Below are 19,338 nucleotides of genomic sequence, written 5' to 3'. Positions count from 1 at the left end.
TGTAGTAAAACAGATTAATAAATGTGAGGGCAGAGAGAAGTGGAGAAGTGCTCAGTGCATGCTGGGAGTTCCCCCAGCAGTCTATATCTATAGCAGCCTCTAATCTAACACAGGACTCACCTGATCCAGAACTAACTATAGGCTTCACCAAACAGGGACACTTTAAGTTCAAGTTGAAATGCAGGGACGGTGTCTGATACCTCCTGTTCTACTCGTACAGACTACACAAGAGTGTTATCAGCTCTTTGACATATGAAGGGGCTTCAGTGTTAAGGGCTTTGCATGTGAGGAGCAGGATCTTGAATTCTATTCTGAATTTTACAGGGAGCCAATGTAGAGAAGCTAACACAGGAGTAATATGACCTCTCCTTGTAGTTCCTGTCAGTGATTATTATCCTTGGGAAATGTGTTTTGTTCAAGAACAAATGCTTAAAAACTGTGAGGATCTGCAGCACTTTGTCTGTTTCCACCTGTTTCCATGGTGCTCAGCCAGCTCCTCACGCACATCAGCCTCACGTACATCAGCCTCACGCACGCAGTTCGAGGCCGGAAGTGAACAGTTTGAACAACAGTGAGCTTGATACCAGTCAGCGAGACTTTAGTTACCGTGAATCACGTGGTGCGTGGGTGAGCTCAGGTTATAAATAGGGCCTCTATCAGGAAGACGCGCAGTGCCGCTCACACGCAACTCAGTGGGGCGCAGTGGTTCGACGATCCACCTCCGATCGCTATCCACGGATAATCTGCAGGGACAAGCCCAAGGTAACCTGTTTTCCTGAGTGTGTGGAAGAGAAGGCTCTGCTTTGAGAGGGGAGTTCATCGGGCAGCAAGTTTATGCGTGTGTTTATGTGTGTGTTTATGTGTGTGTGGCGTTCAGGCAGCAAACAGCAATCTTTGGAAATGTTCGCGAAGAAATTCGTGCTACTGTTTAAATAGTCGTTACGAACTTATTGCTATTTGGTGGCTGGTGAAAGGAGACGCAGCATGAAACGCACTGTCTCTCTCTGTCTCTCTCTGTCTCTCTGTCTCTCTCTGTCTCTCTGTCTCGCACTCATCGGTGCACTGCGCCATAGTGGGATTTGAATGGTTCTGTTTTTCTTGTTTTCTTTTGCTTTCCAGATTTGTTTGCATCTATGTATGGTTAGTAAGCTGTTAGTGAGATGTCTTTGAGAACGCACGGAGTTTATGGGCAGTTCTACACGTCCAACCCAAATGTAAATACAGTTTCATGGCCTTTATGAATTTGAGGACAATTTGATATTATTATAATTATAATACAGAAGATCCTCCTCTCATCAAAAATACCTTGGTTGGTAAATATGCATGCACTGTTTACAAATCTTTATGTTTATTTAAATGGAACTACGGAGTAATATTTTCACCACTGTCGCAATGTTAAACTAGTGTAAAAGTGATGTGATTGAGCGAACGCCTGTGAAACCTCTGGCTGTCCTCAGTGACGGTCAGTGGGCTGCATGGTCACTGTTTGTGTTGGGTACTTGCAGATGGCCCAGTGGCAGAAGCTGCTCACGTTGCAGTCACTCCAGGGCCACTTGACTCAACTGTACGAGGGAAAATTCCCCCGACACATTCGTCACTCCCTCTGCTTCTACATAGAGAGCCAGGACTGGTAAGACTGACACAGCAGAATGTACTAAGAATGCAACAAAAAAAAATGTTATTACGCTTATGCACCAAGGTTACAAATCCACTTTGGTGAAGGTGTAGCTCGTCCTCCTGTTTGAACTAGATTCCATTAGTAGTAATTCTGGCAACTCCCCTCGTTTTACTGTTCAGAAATGTCCCCTATGTTATAGACTTTGCTCACCAGACTGTGAAATATTAAGATGCAATAACTTTGTTGTCCTGTTCAGTGTTTATGTTGAATTGTGTCTATCTTCTCATTGAGCACATGTTAAAAACCATGCAAGCCTTCATTTAAAGTAGATATTTCTGTTGCTTTGCTTTAGGGATGCAGCAGCTGTGGATGTAAATAAAGCAAGAGCTTGTTTCCATGCACTCCTGGAGTATTTGGAACAACAGTGGAACTACTTTGTTCAGGAGAGCAACATTTTGTGTGGCCCTGATTTTCCAGGGATGAAGAACTACTTGGTGGTAGGGAAGACGTCCTGTATCAGTGCTACATTTTTGATGATGTCTCTTTGTAGGAGCATCCTCAAATGTACTGTATGTGTTATTGAGAGAATTGACACAACTTTTTCTTTTGGATTTATTCATTATTACTTAGACACACTTTCAAGATGAGCCACTGAACCTGGCCAGTATCCTCTCTGAATGTCTGCGAGAAGAAAAGAAAATCCTGGCTTCCACCTCTCCAGAACAGGTAAAACTAGAGTGGGTCTCAGTACAGTGCGTACCTCCACCAGGGCCCAACAGTCGAAATTCAATCAAGAGAATGTTGAATATGTTGAAAACCGCAATATCTCACAATGTTTAAGAAAGTGAAAGAAAATTCCTGCCCCCTGATCCGGATGTGAACATTTCATGGCTATCATTATCAATGTCAAATTCCCTGACACATACCACATCGTTCCATCGAGTTTCATGGCAATATGCTCTGTTGTTTTTGTGTAATCTTGCTTATAACAAATAAATAAACCAACAAACAACATAACGTCCTAGGTGGAGGTAATGAATAACACCTTCTGTTTACATTTATATTTAGTCAAAAACAAGAAACAAATGCACTTCTGTCTAAAATAGACACCTTTTTTTTCTTTCTCAGGGTTGTAGCAGTCCAGCTGTGGAGCACAAATGGAGAGAGTTGGACAACGGAATAAATGAGCTGAAACAACAGACTTTGGTAAACTCACTCTGTCTTTTTTGTGATTACTTATTTGTTTAAAGGTCCAGTGTGTAAGATTTAGGTGAAAAGGATCTATTGGCAGAAATTTTATGCAGAATAATCCTCATGATGTTTTCACTAGTTCATTTCATCTAAATTGTATGAATTGTAGTTTTCTTTACCCCAGAAAAGGTCCTTTATATTGAAATACTTTATATTTACATCGAGGGGGTCCTCTCTACAGAGGTTGCCATGTTTTTTACATTAGTCCAGACTGGACAAACTAAACACCTTTTCAGTTTTTATGACAACTGAAGCTACCACAGTTTCTTTTTCATGTTTAGAAGGAGAGGGTGAGGTGAGGGGTGTTCAGCTGCAACATGCAATTTCAACACTAGATATCACAAAATTCTACACACTGTACCTTTAAATTTCATCAGAGAGTCATCCTGGAGAATCTTGCTTTATTGTCTCTACATTTGTGAACTTTACTGCAGATGCTAAAAAAGGAGATAAAGTCACTGGAGGTCCTCTATGAAAACTATGACTACTTAGAGAAAACCTGGCAAAGCAAAGGTATGGCAGCAGATGTGAGGAAACAGCAGATGTTTAGGAATGAGTTCATGCTTCATGTTTACCTCGTTTGTCTTTATCAGAGGAGCAGTATGTCGGATCGGCCCAGTCCCACAATGCTGTAAAAGGGGAGTGTCTCAACCAGGCCAATTTAATCCTACAAAAAAAAGAGGTACTGTAGATGACTCTTTGAGTTGTTGTCATTGACGTGGCACAAACATATCTGTATGAAGTAATCTCCATTTTTTATTCATTCAATACTTATTACGGCACAGTGCACAGCAGTGAGTGTTACAATTGCAGGTCATTTCTGTTGTTTGGCTTTTATTTATTTTTCTCAATGGAGCTTGTCATGGGGTTACCCCATGCCCTGTAAGATATAAGGTGGCAAACACTTAATATACACCATTATTTGCAGCATATCAGTAGCATTAGCATGCCTGTATCATTAGGCAGCATGGTAGCTTGTTAAGCTATTACTCACAAACCATTTAATCTTTCTAAACTGTACTGATACACAGAGTCCACAACCAATAGTCAGAAATAACCTCAACGACACACAGTTTTATTTCACAAACATTTATTGTTATTAAATGTTTTGGGTGCATGTGTTTGTGATGTTATATCCACCCTCCCTCACCTTCATGCAGGGTCCTGGTCCCACTAACAAACAGGAAGTGGGAGATTCCAACTCCATTTATGGAGAGGGGAATCTGGAGTGTACCACATAAAAGCCAGTCCAGAGGGGTGTTTTAAATGATATCACAGAAATACTATTTTAAATGCCCATCTAATATAGTGTGATATTTCTGTGACAGGCTAGGTCGGGTGAAATGCTGAAGGCTATAAATATATATTTTTCAATGTCATATCTGATAAAGATTTGTTAATTGATATGGTTTGTCTGGTAGGAGGGGCTTCCACTAGAACGATTCTGTCCAAAGCTTTCCCAACCATATAAACGGTTGATCACTGTACCCATGGTCACTAGAAGCGGTTTACACTGTAAAACACTTCTATATAAGATATAGAAAAATACACAATCTTTCCTGTTTTTTTTGTAGAGGGTGCTTCTGGAAATAGTGAAAATGTTAAAACGGGCAGAGCAGATAGTAGCAGCTCTCACTGATGTCGAGCTGCCGGAGTGGAAGCGCAGACAGCAGCTGTCCTGCATTGGAAGTCCAGTCGACACCAGTCTGGACCACCTCCAGAAGTGGTGAGAACGTAAAGAGACCCCCAGCAGTACACCGACCTTTCACATTTGATTTCACGTTGACTCGGCTACTTTGTGTGTGTTTGTGTGTAGCATCTTTCTGTTCTGACCATAACACTTAATACTTGTTGACAGATCTGTGTTCTCTGTGTGTGTGTTCCTATGTGCAGGTTCACCACTGTGGCAGGTATTCTAATACAAGTTAACCAGCAGCTGCAGAAACTACAAGAACAGAACAAGAAGTACAACTACACTGATGCCTCCATCCCCCTGAGGGAACCTGGGAAGTTTGCACAATCCTTGCTCCAAAACCTTCTTGTAAAGTGAGACGTGGCATCAGGACTCATCTATATTATATACAGCACACACACTTTGGTCATTTTTCACATGTTTTGTTGTGGTCTTGTATTACAGCGCTCTAGTGGTTGAGAAACAGCCTGTCATGACGAAATTGCAACAACGACCTCTAATAGTCAAGACTGGAGTACGGTTCACAGCGACAGTTCGGTAGGGATGCACCTGCATATGTTACATATTTGAATGAACTATTCTCTACTATTGAGTGATTTCACATCTAGTTTATAAGAAATTAGATGTAGTTACACAGCAACTGCTTTACTGTAATGTTTTCTAAATTAAGCGACTATTGTGAAAAATGTCAAGATTAAGTACTTTTTATCTCTTATGAGTCAAAAAGTCACCATCTGTGATCTTGTAATTTGTTATAGTAATGGCTGTGTGCTTTTCTAGTTACTGTTGTGTCATTAGTAGTTTGGTCTTTGCAGCTGTAATCAGCCTGATCGCACTAGTAACACATCACTTCTGCAACATAATTAGCTTCTTAGTTACACCCTCTCTCTTCCTATTAAACATTATAAATGTAGCCGAGAGTTTATTCACCTGTACTGAGAGGTAAGAGTATAGTGAGGACATGAAGAATGTGGCTTGACTAGTTAACAGAACAACTTCCGTTGCTGACCCTTCAAAATAAAACTCCCACACATACACAGCTTATAACAGGAAACAAAAATTTAGTGACCAACCTTCCACAATAAGATAAATGTTACACTATAAAAACTAACTGGATAAAGTTGATTATAATAATAAATAAGCTTTATTATTAGCTATATATTGCTTGTTCTGATTTTTTTCTTCTATAATATCGATAAACGTGAAAACTGTGAAGCCGTGGCACCAAAATGTCATATTGTGACATCCCTAGTTGTGTGTCTTTTTCCTTCCATAGTAACAATAATATATTGTAGAATATCATGAACCATAATATTTCCTCTGACAATAATCGTGGCACCAACATTTCATATCTTGACATTCCTAATCCACACAATCACTACTTCACCAATAAACTACCAAATACAAGCCTTAGGGCTGTGTGAGGTCATGACTCAGCAGCAGTATATTTATTATTGTTTGGGGGTTACTGAGGGGACATCACTGACTGAGAGATTAATTGTTATTTAAGAACTGATTTTTTTCTCAGGTTCTTAGCAAACCTCCCTGAATTCAAGGGCCGGCTCAAAGTCAATGCTGTATTTGACAAGTAAGTCAAAGATCCAGTGATATAGTACATTACTTTTATTTTCTACAAACGCATGTGTCCCTTTTTACAATTTAGCTTGTTATATTAAATTTCCCCTTTGAATAACAGTGTTTTCTGACAAATCCTCTTGTTTTCGTATATTTCTCGTAAAATTCAGGGATGTTGAAGAAATCTTGACCATGAACGGGTAGGTAATCGTTACTGAAAACTATTTCAAATGTAAGCTAATCACTTATTAAGACATGGACTTATGTACACATATGTTTTGTAGGCTCCGTCAGTTTCATTTCCTCAGAGATGACAGTAAGGTGTTGGATGTGGACACACCTGGCGGAGGCTTGGTGGCAGAATTTGCTCACATGGTATGAAATATTGCTTTTTAAAATGTTTTTCATTGAACAAACACTTTGTATATATGAACAACTTGAACCAATTAAATATTGTTTTTTTTTTACATTTCCAGTCACTCAAGGAAAGCCCATTAAAACGTGAGGTAAGAAGAGACATTTATATCAATAACTTGAATACAAATCAGTTTTCAACATAAAGTACAGAAAAAGAAAACAAATGGTTAAAATGCAAAGTGCCACACATGAATAAAATAAATGGATTACAGAAGGACAGAAGGACGTACATAAATAATAATGGTAATGATAATAATAGAGATAAATTGTTTAATGAAATTTGCAGGTATAAACAAACACTTGATACTCCCTCACTTGATTAGTAGATGATGATATGTTAAAGCACCAATTTCAGTTTGTTCTTTTGAGGGAAAAAAAGACACATACTGCATCATTTTGTTACGTAGTATTAGACTTTATTTTTATGAAGCTTCTTTGCTTACAAATATTTACATTGCCAGATTTCTTACCCTCCTTAAACAATGTGCTATTCTTCCTTTATCAGGGTCGAGTGGGAGTGACTGAAGAACTCCACATCATTAAGTTTGTGACAGAGTTGCAGTATGCTGGACTCAGGTGTAACTTCGAGGTGAGTTGACAAGACATTTAAATAACAACCAAGGACATTTCAGTTTCATTTTCTACTTGAGTGAAGCACTGGAAAACGGTGTTCAGGCAGTAAATTGAATGTTCTCCTCTCGTTGACCCAGGCCAGCTCGCTGCCTGTGGTTGTCGTCTCCAGCGGTAATCAGATTCCCGCTGCCTGGGCCTCGGTCATGTGGTGCAATGTGTTGTCCGGCAGCGAACCTATGGTAAAGCCATTACACCTCAACACAGCAAATACACAATATCAGGGTGTGTAGTTGAAGCCTAAAGGCGCAGTGTGTGGAATTCAGTGACATCTAGTGGTGAAGTTGCATGTTGCAGCTGAACACCAGTCACCTCACCCTCCCCTTCCAAACATGAGATAGAACCTGTGGTAGACTTCGGTTGTCGTAAAAACTCAAATGGTGTTTGTTATTTAGTTAGTTTACCAGTTTGGACTTTCTGTAAAAAAAACATGGTGGCGTCCTTAAAGAGGACCCGATATAAATATAAAGTATTTCAAAATGAAGGGCTCATTCTGATGTGAGGAAAACAGCAATTTGGACGATTCAGATGATGACACACATAGTGAAAACATCGCTAGGATTATTTTATATACAAATTTTGCCGATAGATTCGGTCACAACCCAGCTTTTTATATTTACAGACATTTATTCAAACAAAACAAGATAGAAACCATAACACAATGTGTGTCCACAAACAAAGGGATGCTGCCGTCGGGAGTCAGGGAGACAACCTCGTCCCTCAGGCAGCGCAAGAGAAAGACATGAATGAGGCGGGGCCTTTTAAAGGGCAGTGCACACCTGCGACTTGTGTGCACTGATTGTAGCCGACGTCACCTCCACCTACGGCTCAGGGAAAAGAAGAACAGGGACACCTAGTGTCCAGGGGAGGGTGGAGGGTGTCGTCACGATATGAAATGATGGTGTTGGTCAGCCACTCCTGACACACACACACACACACACACACACACACACACACACCCCTCTCCCTGTGAACTCCTCTGATGGAGTTGTTTGTCCAGCGTTGGTGGAAATAAGGCCGTTACGTCAGTTCCCTCTTCCCAACTAACGTCTCAGTGGCTCGCGCACACAAATTATATGACTCACGAGAGACAGGACACCATAGTTAGATATCCTACTTTTTACAATTCATAACCGCTGTTATCGTAAAACCGGTTAATCCCGACATCCATAGTCATCATAATTCCTTTCACCTAAATCTCACACACTGGACCTGTAAGACACATCCACAGTTTCAAATACTTGCCACAAAAACTGCATAAAATCTCTCATTTTGTTCTTCAGAACCTGATGCTGTTTGCCAACCCTCCTCCCCTCACCTGGCAGCAGCTGTCACAGGTTCTGAGCTGGCAGTTCTTGTCTGTTGGCCAACGAGAACTCGATGAAAACCAGCTCTCCATGCTGCGAGACAAAATTGTGGGTGAGTTTCTGGCTGCCTCCTGAACCAGGCCACTGAGGTATAGCCTTCAAGTGGGAGTTCAGCCTCTGTTGGAAGTTGCTCCAGACACATTCCAGAATTGCTCCTGCCAGCCCCTTAGTAAAATGTCTGAGAGTCAATTTGACAATAAAGCAAGAAAAGGTTTTGAAAATCCACAGTGAGCAGGTGGAAGTGTTGATGACGTTTCTAACTTGACGGAAGAGAAACTGAGAGAAAACAAATCTCTCATCTTTTTCCTCGTTTATTGATTTTTTGGTTCTTGTGTTCATTGCCTGTAAAGATAAGTCCTTTAATTTAAAGTTCATATTATTTTTGCGCCATTTTAATGTCATTGAGTTTCTCTTTAGATGATCCCGAAGGTCTCATTCCTTGGAGCAGATTCAAGGTGAGAGTTGAACAAGATCCTCACCATATTGTAGATTAGTCAATTAGCACAACCTGTGTGTGTAAATATGCTCTTTACATGTTACTTTGATGCTTTCCTGTGTGTCAGAATGAAAATACTTGGATTTGGATCGATGGAATCCTGGATTTGATCAAAAAACACTTGGTGGAACTTTGGCGTGAGAGGTAACACACATCTTAAATCCTGTTGTAAAGCTTCATTGTGTATAATCATATCATCCACAAATAATAACCATATAAATAATGAGATTTTGGTCCACCTGTGACAACTGATTATGTTTATTACTATCACTATAGTTATGTGGGGCTCAGGTCACTTTGCTTCTCAGCTGACAAACCTGTTGTTATATTGTGCCGGTGGGTTTCAGGTACATCATGGGGTTCGTGAGCAGGAAGACAACACATGTGCTGCTGCAGGAAAAACAGACCGGGACCTTTCTGCTCCGCTTCAGCGAGAGCAACAAAGACGGAGCAATCACGTTCAGCTGGGTTGAACACTGCAATGGTGGTACGTTTCTGCTCATGAACGTGTTTGGGATGATTTTTTACGGCCAGTATTTTTGGAAAACAAGGCGCTGCAAGAACTATTTTTATGTCAATTTGGCCCTTTCATATCAGCCCACACATCATCTGCTGTTAGAGAGCTTAAAGCTGAACATACACGCTACAATTTGAGCCTGTTTTTGCCCTGATTTCCGAGATGCACGCCTCAATTTCAGCTCCGTCATTTCTGACATCAGACATTTTGGTCAGCTGTGGTTTAATTAATGTAAAATGGCAAAACATGGGGAGAGTGAAACCAGGACATGGCAACATGATGCACCATATGAACAGAAATCAGAAGTTGGACACACGTTCGTAAAAATGGGTGACCTACAATTCAATACTCACACACCAACTCCCCCTTCTCCTTACGTCACTGCTGCTGCCTACGCTCATCTGTCCGGAGTTGAATGAATGTCCTCTCGTGTCTGCTTACTTTTCTCCGTCCATTTGCTTCCTCTGTAGAGGCCCATGTGCATGCAGTAGAACCCTACACCAAGAAGGATCTGAAAGCCATGTCTCTGCCAGACATTATCTACCTCTACAGTCTGAGAGTGCAGGGGAACATGTCCAGGAATCCTCTGCTCTATCTTTACCCAGACATCCACCGAGACGCTGCCTTTGGACGCTTCTGCAGCAGTGGTATGGTCTCTTACTTGTCAACAAGTGCAACTATAGATGAACAAGAATTTCTGTCTAATGCAATGACAAATGGATTTTGAATGCTAATGTTATAAAGTCACTCTGTCATATGAGTCCAAGCAAACAATTCTTTATTGAACATGATCTGATCTCTAATCATGTTTGTGCAGACAAGTCGGCCCCTAAAAAGGACATAAACGGATACATTGACAGAACACTCGTCCCCTTCTCAGTGTAAGTTATTAAACCAAACAAACATGGGTAAATGTTTCGCATCACAATTATTTGACCAATTTGTTTTGTGTCCTGCTGTGTAGCACAATTGTAATGTTTTTTTTTCTGCAGCTATCCTACACCACCTTCATCTCCGCCTCGGCACATGGAAATCGACCCAGACACCAGTGTGAGTTTGAAATTTTATTACCAGTTTTGCTGCTGTGCTTTATAGCTGCCAACTCATGTACATGTTATCATCTTACAGAGTTGTTTCCTATGTACACACATTCAGACTCTGCTTCTGGCCACCTGATGAGTTTAAAGTCCAGTTTTCACTCTTATTCGAGCTGTTTTGGTCTCAATCACGCCAAAATAAATGCTCTTTAGCCGCTAAATTCTTCATTACGTTACCAGCTGCCTGTGTCTGTGTGCTGTTTGGCGGTGGACAGGCAGAGTGGGTAATACTGAGAGAGATGGGTATGAAGCAGGACCCACAACACTGAGCTCTATCATCACACACACTGTTGTCCTTAGATCCACTGTCAATATAAAAAGTATAGCTTTGACAATCTCCACATTTCAGTCATCACAGATTTGACTAATATGAAACGATTGGATTTTATTTTTTCAGACTTTTACTCTGCAGTTAATGTAAATATATTTTTTTCCTGTAGGCAGAGGAACAACAGCGGATCCATGAACTCTTTGAATATCTCCAAGATTTACCTGTTACCCATTCCGTGACGACTCATCAAGCTGTTGCGTTAACTGAGATCAACTTATCTGATCCGTTATTCCCCTTCTGAAAAGGGGCTGTTGTCAGAACAAAGTCAAAATCTAACTCATGGAATGACCAGTGTGTGACATGTGAGCATTTTACTAGGTAAGTAAAAACGGATGACTAAATCAACTGGGTGGTTTTAAAGGTTCTGGTAAATGTATATATCGCACAAAGATGCAAAGCAACGAGAGGATGCTGGTTCATGTATTTTATTATGTTGCACTTGCTGCTTTTTTACGTTTATGAAGCTGTTGAGCAAATGATAATGATGAAAAATGATGATGCTGTACTGCTGACGTTTATTACTTTCGTTTATTAAACCCCATTTCCCCCAAAAATATCCTCTTTAGTATTGAACCAATACTTATAGTTATATTTTATGTCTCAACTGCTTTTTAAAAAAATTTTTTTTAAGAAAATCCCTAAGGTGATTTCCATGCTAGAAAAGACCAACAAAGATTTCTTTAGAAATCAGTGACTTAATAAAGGGGAAACATTTATTTAAAAAGTCTGCATATTACATTACATCTACTGAAATATGTGTTCAGTGAAAACCTGCTGATTCAAATTGTATAATTGACCACACATGGTGAATCACTGTGAGCTGAATCATTTCTGTTTTCTGTTCAGATGAAACCCTGTATTTATCTAGACACATTAACAGCTGATCAAATAAATACGATTTACCTGATCCGCAGATTTCCCTGACAACAGAATTTAAAATAAACACCTTTCTAAACTTAACCTACGTGAATGTACTGTAGCTTGAAAATGTTTGTTAACGATACAGGGAACTTCTTAATTTGCCTATTTTCTCTCATAGCACATTTGATTGTTTCAGTTTTAGTGATGCTAGCTGCATGGCTCTATGGCAACATAGGTCAGTCCTTGAACATTCTAGCTAATAAAATGATTGCATGGTCCCCAGAGGATGACTCAGACTCACTAATGTTGGATTTCTGAAAATGTAGGATATTCAACCACTCTGGCTCTAAATGCACAAGATGGCAGCATTTTTCTGGAATATTTTGGCTTCGTGTCTGGATAGTGGGAGGAAGTGAAGACGTGCTGTCCATCTTTACACATCAGTCTATGGATAGTATGCGAGCATGGCTGTATATGACCTGTCCTGTCCAGGGTCTGTGTGTAATGTCAGAAATGAAAGTAGGAAGAAGGTGTTTATGTTCTGTTACATATGATACCAACGTCGTGGACTACAACACATGACAAAGGAGGAAAAGACCGTCTAAAAGAAATTTGAATTAAGAGGGATTCATCAATTTACATCTTTGATCATAATCGTGACATCATAAAATGAGTTTGATACTTTTTTCATAACTTGTTTTTCATTTTTATATTTAACTATGTGTTCAATTGTGCTTTTGTACTTCAGTGTTGTTTTTTCACTTGAGGGTCTCCATAGTACACATTTTGTGCTTACTTCTGCTTTCTCTGTTTTTCAAAAGTTGAAGCTGTCAAATAAAATGTTCAAACGGATGAAAACACATGCAGTGTGTGTGTGTGTTGGTACATGTGTACAATAAGACCATGAAAAACCACTTGGAATGCTACGGCATAACTTGAATCTTGTAAATCATATCTTAGATATATATACACCTGAACATACACAGATAAAATGTAGAAAAAATAGAGAAACCAATATGCCTTTATCTCAAATGCAACAAATAACACTCTCTTACATCTAAACTGAATTTTACACGCAAAGTTTTTTTTGTGTGAAATAAATACGCACTGCTTCTATTGCAAGTGTGTCCTACATTCAGAATATAATCTCTCTATGACTTCAAATCAGAAGTGAAGTTTCATAAAAGCTGTGACTGTCCTCGCAGCAGTCAGGAGAACAACATGGAGAACAGATGCAGGTATAAGGAGATCAAACAGGCACGTAACTGCAGCATTAGCATGATGCCTGAGTTTGTACATGTTTACACAAACAGAGACACTTCATACAATCTATAGCATCATTTCCAAACACCTCACTGTCTCACAAAACTAGTATTACCATTATAGAACCAGGGAGAGGAGAGTATAAACAGAGCTTTACTGTAACTAAACTAACAGATGTGTTTTACCGTATAACGTGAGCATTGTGCTGTAAACACAGATATTTATATTGTATTATTTGTCTAAAGTGTATTGACCAGACACTCACTCACACAAACAACACACACGTCACATTGTGAGAGAGGTCCCAGAAAGCAAAGCAGCGAGACACAGCCACGATTCACCTCACATTTGAAATGTCTGAGCGCTGGTGTACAAAGCACTGTGAAGCCTGACGTGTTGCAGACGTGTGCAGCCGCCCTACAGCAAACTGTCCAGGCTCTTCTCTGCGCTCTCTTTTTCATCGGCCACAGCAGGGGCGCTGTATCTGTCATAGTTGCTCTGCAGGATGGTCACGACATCATGGTGGCCGAAGTGCACGGCCTCATCCATTGGAGTGTTGCCCCATCTGTACAAAGAAAATGGGATTATACATTTAAAAAAGAAAAGTCCAATTTATTCCTGGATAAACACAGCATAACATAACTTTTTATTACAGTATTTGAGTTGATTTGTAACTGGATTGTATTTAACACTATTAATTATATAAAAATAGATACAAGACATACAGTATATTGCAGAAGACATTATATTTTTCTTTTCCTGGATGGGAATCACTAGTGTAAAATATGTGGCCTGCTGCTTATAAGGTTGTGTTGTTATTATTGCTGAGAAAAGGCTCCTGAACATTTATGAGTTTGAGAAAAACACACTCCCTGTCTCCTCAGAAAATCTATCATCTATACCGTTTATCTTTTGAAGGTTGCTGGGGGAGTTGGAGCCAATCCCAGCTGACATTGGGTGAGGGGTGGTGAACAGGCTGAATGGGTCACCAGGGTACTGTAGGGCCAACAGACTATGCACCCTCACATTCATAGCTACAGTCAATTTTAAGGCTCCAATCAACCTAACTCCAAACTGCATGTTTTGGGGCTGTCAGAGGAAGCCAGAGTACTCGCAGAAAACCCACATTAATGAAAGTCCACACAGAAACCAGGAGTCAAACTGGAACCTTCTTGATGTGATGTGATAGTGGTAAAAACTGCACAACTGAGCCGCCCCAAACCAAATATAAATACTTTGGTACTTTTTGCCAATGATCACAATAAAGAGGAAACTACAAAATATGAGAGAGTGACCTTTCCACTAGTTTACACCTGGTGATACTAATGGATGGAAATTGTCGAGCCTAACTCAAAACTTTAAAGCTGCTCCACTGCAAACTGTTCAATTACAGACATGAGCGATCATCAGGCATCTGTAACTGTCCTCTGATATCAAAACTAACAAGCTTCAGGATGATATCATAAATAGATGATATGTCTCAGTTTGAAATTATAACAGCAAGAACAAACACACGTCCGGTTGGAACGAACAGAAATAAATAATCCTAAAAGTATTTGCAACGGAGCGCAGCACCTGCATGGATAAAAAGGAGGGAGGTGGGACAGTAAAACACCTCCCCTGCAAACTATAATGCAGTTCATGACTAAAAACAAAGTTAGAGATGGAGAGGAAGCCCTTATGTGAGAATTCATCTGAAACACAAATGATGGATGAGATGAATATCATATGAAAAAGGAGTAAACTGAGGAGAGAGAGTCCAGACTCACCTGTCAATGGGCACTGGGTTCACTTTACAAGCCTCCAGCAGGAAGCGGACCACCTCTGTGTGTCCTGAATGTGGAGCAGACATTGGAAATATATCATACAAACATACATTTGAATATGTAATAATAACAATAATAATATATATTACACTGCGTCATGAGTTGGACAATAAAATGCTCCAGACTTTCTGCGTAACTCTTTCTGTCTGGACTGTTCTGAAACTCTATTTAATTCCTCTGGATGAGGTCATTTCTATAGTTCTAAGAGAAGATATCTGAAAAATGCATTATACTCTTTTATGATGTCATATATATGATGTTGATGGTGGGAAATAAGTTTCTGATGGATACAAGCTTTTAACAGTTTCTCTAATATTTATTATATTTTATTATATTATATTATTTACATCAGAGACATCTTCAAAATGTTTTGTTTGGCCTTGACATGACTTGACTGATCAGCTGCAAAAAGTTTTGACCCTTTTGTTCTCATCACTTCTCTCCATGAGTTATATTGTCCACACACACATGCACACACTTCATCACTGTCACACAAAAGACGGGTAAGAAATTCATATCTCTGACAAAGTAGTCCTGTTTACTCCTGCAGCTTTTATATTCCTCTTTCTTAAAATCTATTAATACTAACAAAATGAGAAACTTTATTCATATAGCATCCATGCATCCAATGCAACACAGCACGGCATAGCATTTATGATTAAACAAAATAAGGAAATAAAATTGAAAATACATTAGCAGGTTAAGCTAAAATTGGAAACAGCCATTAGCTTAAACACTTCAGATGTAGCAGTATGAGATCAAACTCACATCAGGAGAAGGGTATTGTAACAAGGTGTGTATTAAGGTTTCTTTTGAAACTAGCAGATCTAGAGCTGGGAGTTTTGGGGTGTAACTAATAAAGGCTTCCTCTCTGTGTCTTTTAGTTCTGATGTCAGAAACAATCAAAGGGTTTCAGTCAGATATCAGTGACAGAGTAACCATTCATTTGGTTTCACACTACACATCAGATGTTGAGCCTGGCTGCAGAGGTTTGCCCCCATGCAGACACAAAAGCACAAGTATGGTCCTGATGTCCGTTCAGGCCATGTAAGTCAGGTTCAGTTATGGGTGATGGGGTTGAGGTTTCTGCAGGCCAGTCAGGTTTTACCTTCCCCCAAACTAGGATAACAATTTTTCAGCTCCTGGCTTTGTGCACAGGGGTGCACAACTCAAACCACAAACCTGGGAGAGCACGGGCGTTACTGCTTTGTTAAGATCTCCCATCTCCTGATCTGAGAAGCAGCCCGAAAAGTAAATTAGACAAATGTATGTGACAAAAGGTGTCGACATACTCTTGGTTATGTAGAGTAGCTCCTCACCTTTAGTGTCAAACTCACACTGTCTGAGCCTTAAATGCCAACAATATAAGTAAAGTTTATTTGGATAGCACTTTTCACAGACAAGATTTACAGACAAATGCAAACGACAGACACACACACTCACGCACGCACACACACGTAGGTAGGACATTCCACTTTGGTGCTATTGCCTCAAAGGCCTGTCATGGTGGACTGCTTTACACTGGTGTGTGAGGCACATTATCGTGTGAGACGACAGTAAGATCAGTGAAGACAACGTTACCTTCAGCTGATGCCACATGGAGGGCCGTTCTCGAGTCGTAGTCCCTCTGCTCCATGTCCATAGCAGACAGTGCAAACCTACACACACACACAAATATTATGTACTGAAGTAACACTCCAACAACCATTGACATCCTACACAAAAATACACCTTTAGTTTTTAGATATTAACAAAAACCACAGATTCAGTGTTCTGGCGAAACACTGCAGATTCTTCCTTCAAATAAAACTAACTTGTTTTGAAGGTTCCTCTTTCTACCACCTAAAGTCCCTAGAGAAAAACTCATGTCTAGCAAAGAGGGGAAAGCAACCCTGGAATCATCTCTGGCCAACGTGAACAAGTCAATAAGCAGAGATGAGTGTGTGAGCTGTTCACCTCCTCAGCGCAGACACGTCTCCAGTGTAGGCAGCAAACAGCAGGTTGATAACAGACTTGACCTGCGGACAGAGATGGAGACAGAAGTGGAACATTTGAAGGAGCAGACTCACACACTGTCTAGCAACAACAGCAGCAGCAGCAGCAGCAGCAGCAGCAGCAGCTCTAACAAACAACACAACAGTCACTGTTTTATAAAGTAAATGAGTCACTTCCTAATGCAACTAATGCCCCTCATTTCAGTTTGATTTCTTCCCATATGTGAAAGTTAGATTTGATATATATTTAACTGTGTGACATCATTTACTCACACAAAGTTACATAATAATCAAATGAATTCTACATAGACAGGACTGAATATGAAGACGACAGGTCCCTGCTTCAGGTGAAACTTACCATCAAAAAGGAATCAATCATTTCTTGCAATAAGAGTTTGTGAAGTGTAACAAAGTTGGACGTTGGACATGCACTGATGGACACGTGTAACTAATCAGGACTTCTGGTTTGGTTTTCAAAGAGTTGGATGAGGATCCATGACGCCAAACCCACAAATCGTGGACACTCACAGGCGGAAACTGTTAAATATATTGACCTATAAACTGCACATACAAGCGTTCCGTTAAGATGCATCTAAGATAAACCACAGACGACCTCAGAAGGACACAAGGTCAAATTCAAACTCTTGCTCATGGAGTATTTGACACAATCGTTTAGAGGTTAAACTGATGTATTTTATCATACATGGACTCCATTCCTGGATAATGTGACTCCAAGATTAGCCAATAGATCCTGGAAGGCACTTCCTCAACCAAGGACTGATGGTTGAATGCTGAGGGGAAGCATGTTCACTGTACTTTTATGAATCTATTTAATTCAAATAAAGTTCAGCTCTAACAAAGGAACATTTGAAATGTGAAAATAAAGAGGACAGATATACTCACCGACAGAAAACAGTATCTGAAAGACTGTATTATAAGTGTTATTACCAGAAAATGGTAACATATGTACAATGTAATTTCCCAAAGTCTAAGTTGACTTGTTTAAATTGTGTGCACAACCCACACTTATTCCATTTGCTGTCATGGAGGTGGATTGTTGGAACTTAATGACTGATTAATCCCTGATCTTCTATTGCTGTGCATTCACTGACTGATCCTTTTAGAGGATGTGAGCAATGATCCAGACTCAAGAGAAAAAGGCCAAAACAGTAAAAACATTAAAATTCATCTTTGTTTTTCAGTAGTGTCACTGGATTGAAAAATGACAACGCACACAGACAATATTTCAGCCCATGTGGCAAATACTACATTTGAAATATGAAAAATTCCCCAGTTGCAACTCTGGAGCGCAGAGCTAAATGTAAAGGCCTCAGTGTTTATGGGGAAATAAAATAAACAGCCTGCAAGTGATGCTGTTTAAGAACGACCTCTCTCTGAAGGTCTGGTCTGTGCTGACCTCCACTGGTGAAACTTCTCACCTGGCTCCAGTGAAGCTGTTCACCTGAGAGAGCGGCCTGCTGTTTAGTTGCTCTTTAAAGAAATGACAGAAACAGGAAGGACAGAAGAACAAAGCTACCACAGAGTTTTATTTCACTAAATAAAGGCCTCTCTCTATAGTGAGAATCCCCAACAGACCTTCACTGCTGCGGAAATAAGAATCTGCCTCTAAAACGAGAGCTGGAAAACAATTCAACACAACACACACACGCTTCTGTTCAGTCTTCAGATTAGCTTCAAGGGCCAGTATTTGTGGATGTGGATCAGTGAGTTCAAGTCTGTCAACACTAGGGACTGGTGTGTCGAGTTTAAACTCCTGGGCAGTCACACGCTGTTTAAAAGCTTCCTCCTTTATTCACTCTTCACCACAGTAGTAGTAGTTATCTTTACTAACCAGGCTCAGTGACATGTAGTGGGAAACCTCCCACTGTCTGTGGCTCTGTTGTATCTGTGACTGCAAATACTTTCTCTGTTCAGGGGAAACAGAGTATGCGAGTATATACGACAACTCGGAGTAACATAAATATATTTGAATCTAAATGTTAAACATTAAAGAAGTACTGTGTGTTACATGAATGTGTCCTGCACATCTTTAAGACACATGTTGTAAAACCACCTGAGACGTGTTGAAACTGTAAAGACGCTGTAGAACGGGCTCTGTGTTGCTGACGGCTGTGGATGCTCAGGTTGTAAAACACGAGGAACGCTGTAAAATCTCAAACTTGAATGATTTCTAATAATATATATGTGAATTATATATTTATAAGTGTGGATAAGAGTGCACAGCAGATACAGCCAGGTAAATTTTAGAACTGCCTCCACCAGCAGTGGTTTTCAAATACACGAACATTTGTATGGGCACATAATATAGTATAATAAATATATTATTTTATGTAGATACACATTATAATAATCTATACGAGGCTCAGAGGAACAGAGGGTTG

General features: G+C 40.0%; 2 protein-coding genes across 4 annotated transcripts in view; one reads left to right on the top strand and one right to left on the bottom strand.

Moving 5' to 3' along the window:
- The first annotated feature begins 558 nt into the window (after nucleotides 1-558).
- On the top strand, nucleotides 559-12,713 carry LOC109637376 (signal transducer and activator of transcription 1-like). Its single transcript, XM_020099665.2, has 24 exons — nucleotides 559-762; nucleotides 1,506-1,630; nucleotides 1,971-2,115; nucleotides 2,249-2,344; nucleotides 2,747-2,824; nucleotides 3,304-3,382; nucleotides 3,463-3,551; nucleotides 4,444-4,595; nucleotides 4,763-4,915; nucleotides 5,007-5,099; nucleotides 6,091-6,150; nucleotides 6,308-6,337; nucleotides 6,422-6,512; nucleotides 6,614-6,643; nucleotides 7,060-7,143; nucleotides 7,265-7,366; nucleotides 8,468-8,603; nucleotides 8,969-9,006; nucleotides 9,115-9,191; nucleotides 9,395-9,534; nucleotides 10,035-10,211; nucleotides 10,382-10,445; nucleotides 10,557-10,614; nucleotides 11,102-12,713. Exons 2-24 carry the CDS (start codon nucleotides 1,506-1,508, stop codon nucleotides 11,231-11,233), a joined length of 2,229 nt encoding a protein of 742 aa, XP_019955224.2. The 5' UTR covers nucleotides 559-762; the 3' UTR covers nucleotides 11,234-12,713.
- A 143-nt stretch (nucleotides 12,714-12,856) lies between these two features.
- Nucleotides 12,857-19,338, bottom strand: part of glsb (glutaminase b) — a 35,372-nt gene continuing 28,890 nt past the window's right edge. For all 3 annotated transcript variants that reach the window (XM_069533339.1, XM_069533340.1, XM_069533341.1), the window contains 4 exons: nucleotides 16,899-16,960; nucleotides 16,524-16,600; nucleotides 14,886-14,949; nucleotides 12,857-13,681 (listed from right to left, as the gene is read on the bottom strand). In XM_069533339.1, coding sequence (XP_069389440.1) covers nucleotides 13,534-13,681; nucleotides 14,886-14,949; nucleotides 16,524-16,600; nucleotides 16,899-16,960 — 351 coding nt within the window. In that variant the 3' untranslated portion in view covers nucleotides 12,857-13,533. The remainder of the gene's footprint in view (nucleotides 13,682-14,885; nucleotides 14,950-16,523; nucleotides 16,601-16,898; nucleotides 16,961-19,338) is intronic.

Source organism: Paralichthys olivaceus, chromosome 10, assembly GCF_024713975.1.
Source record: "Paralichthys olivaceus isolate ysfri-2021 chromosome 10, ASM2471397v2, whole genome shotgun sequence".
NCBI lineage: Eukaryota > Metazoa > Chordata > Actinopteri > Pleuronectiformes > Paralichthyidae > Paralichthys > Paralichthys olivaceus.
Note: the sequence above shows the minus strand (reverse complement) of the source record. Positions and strands in the feature narration are given on the sequence as shown.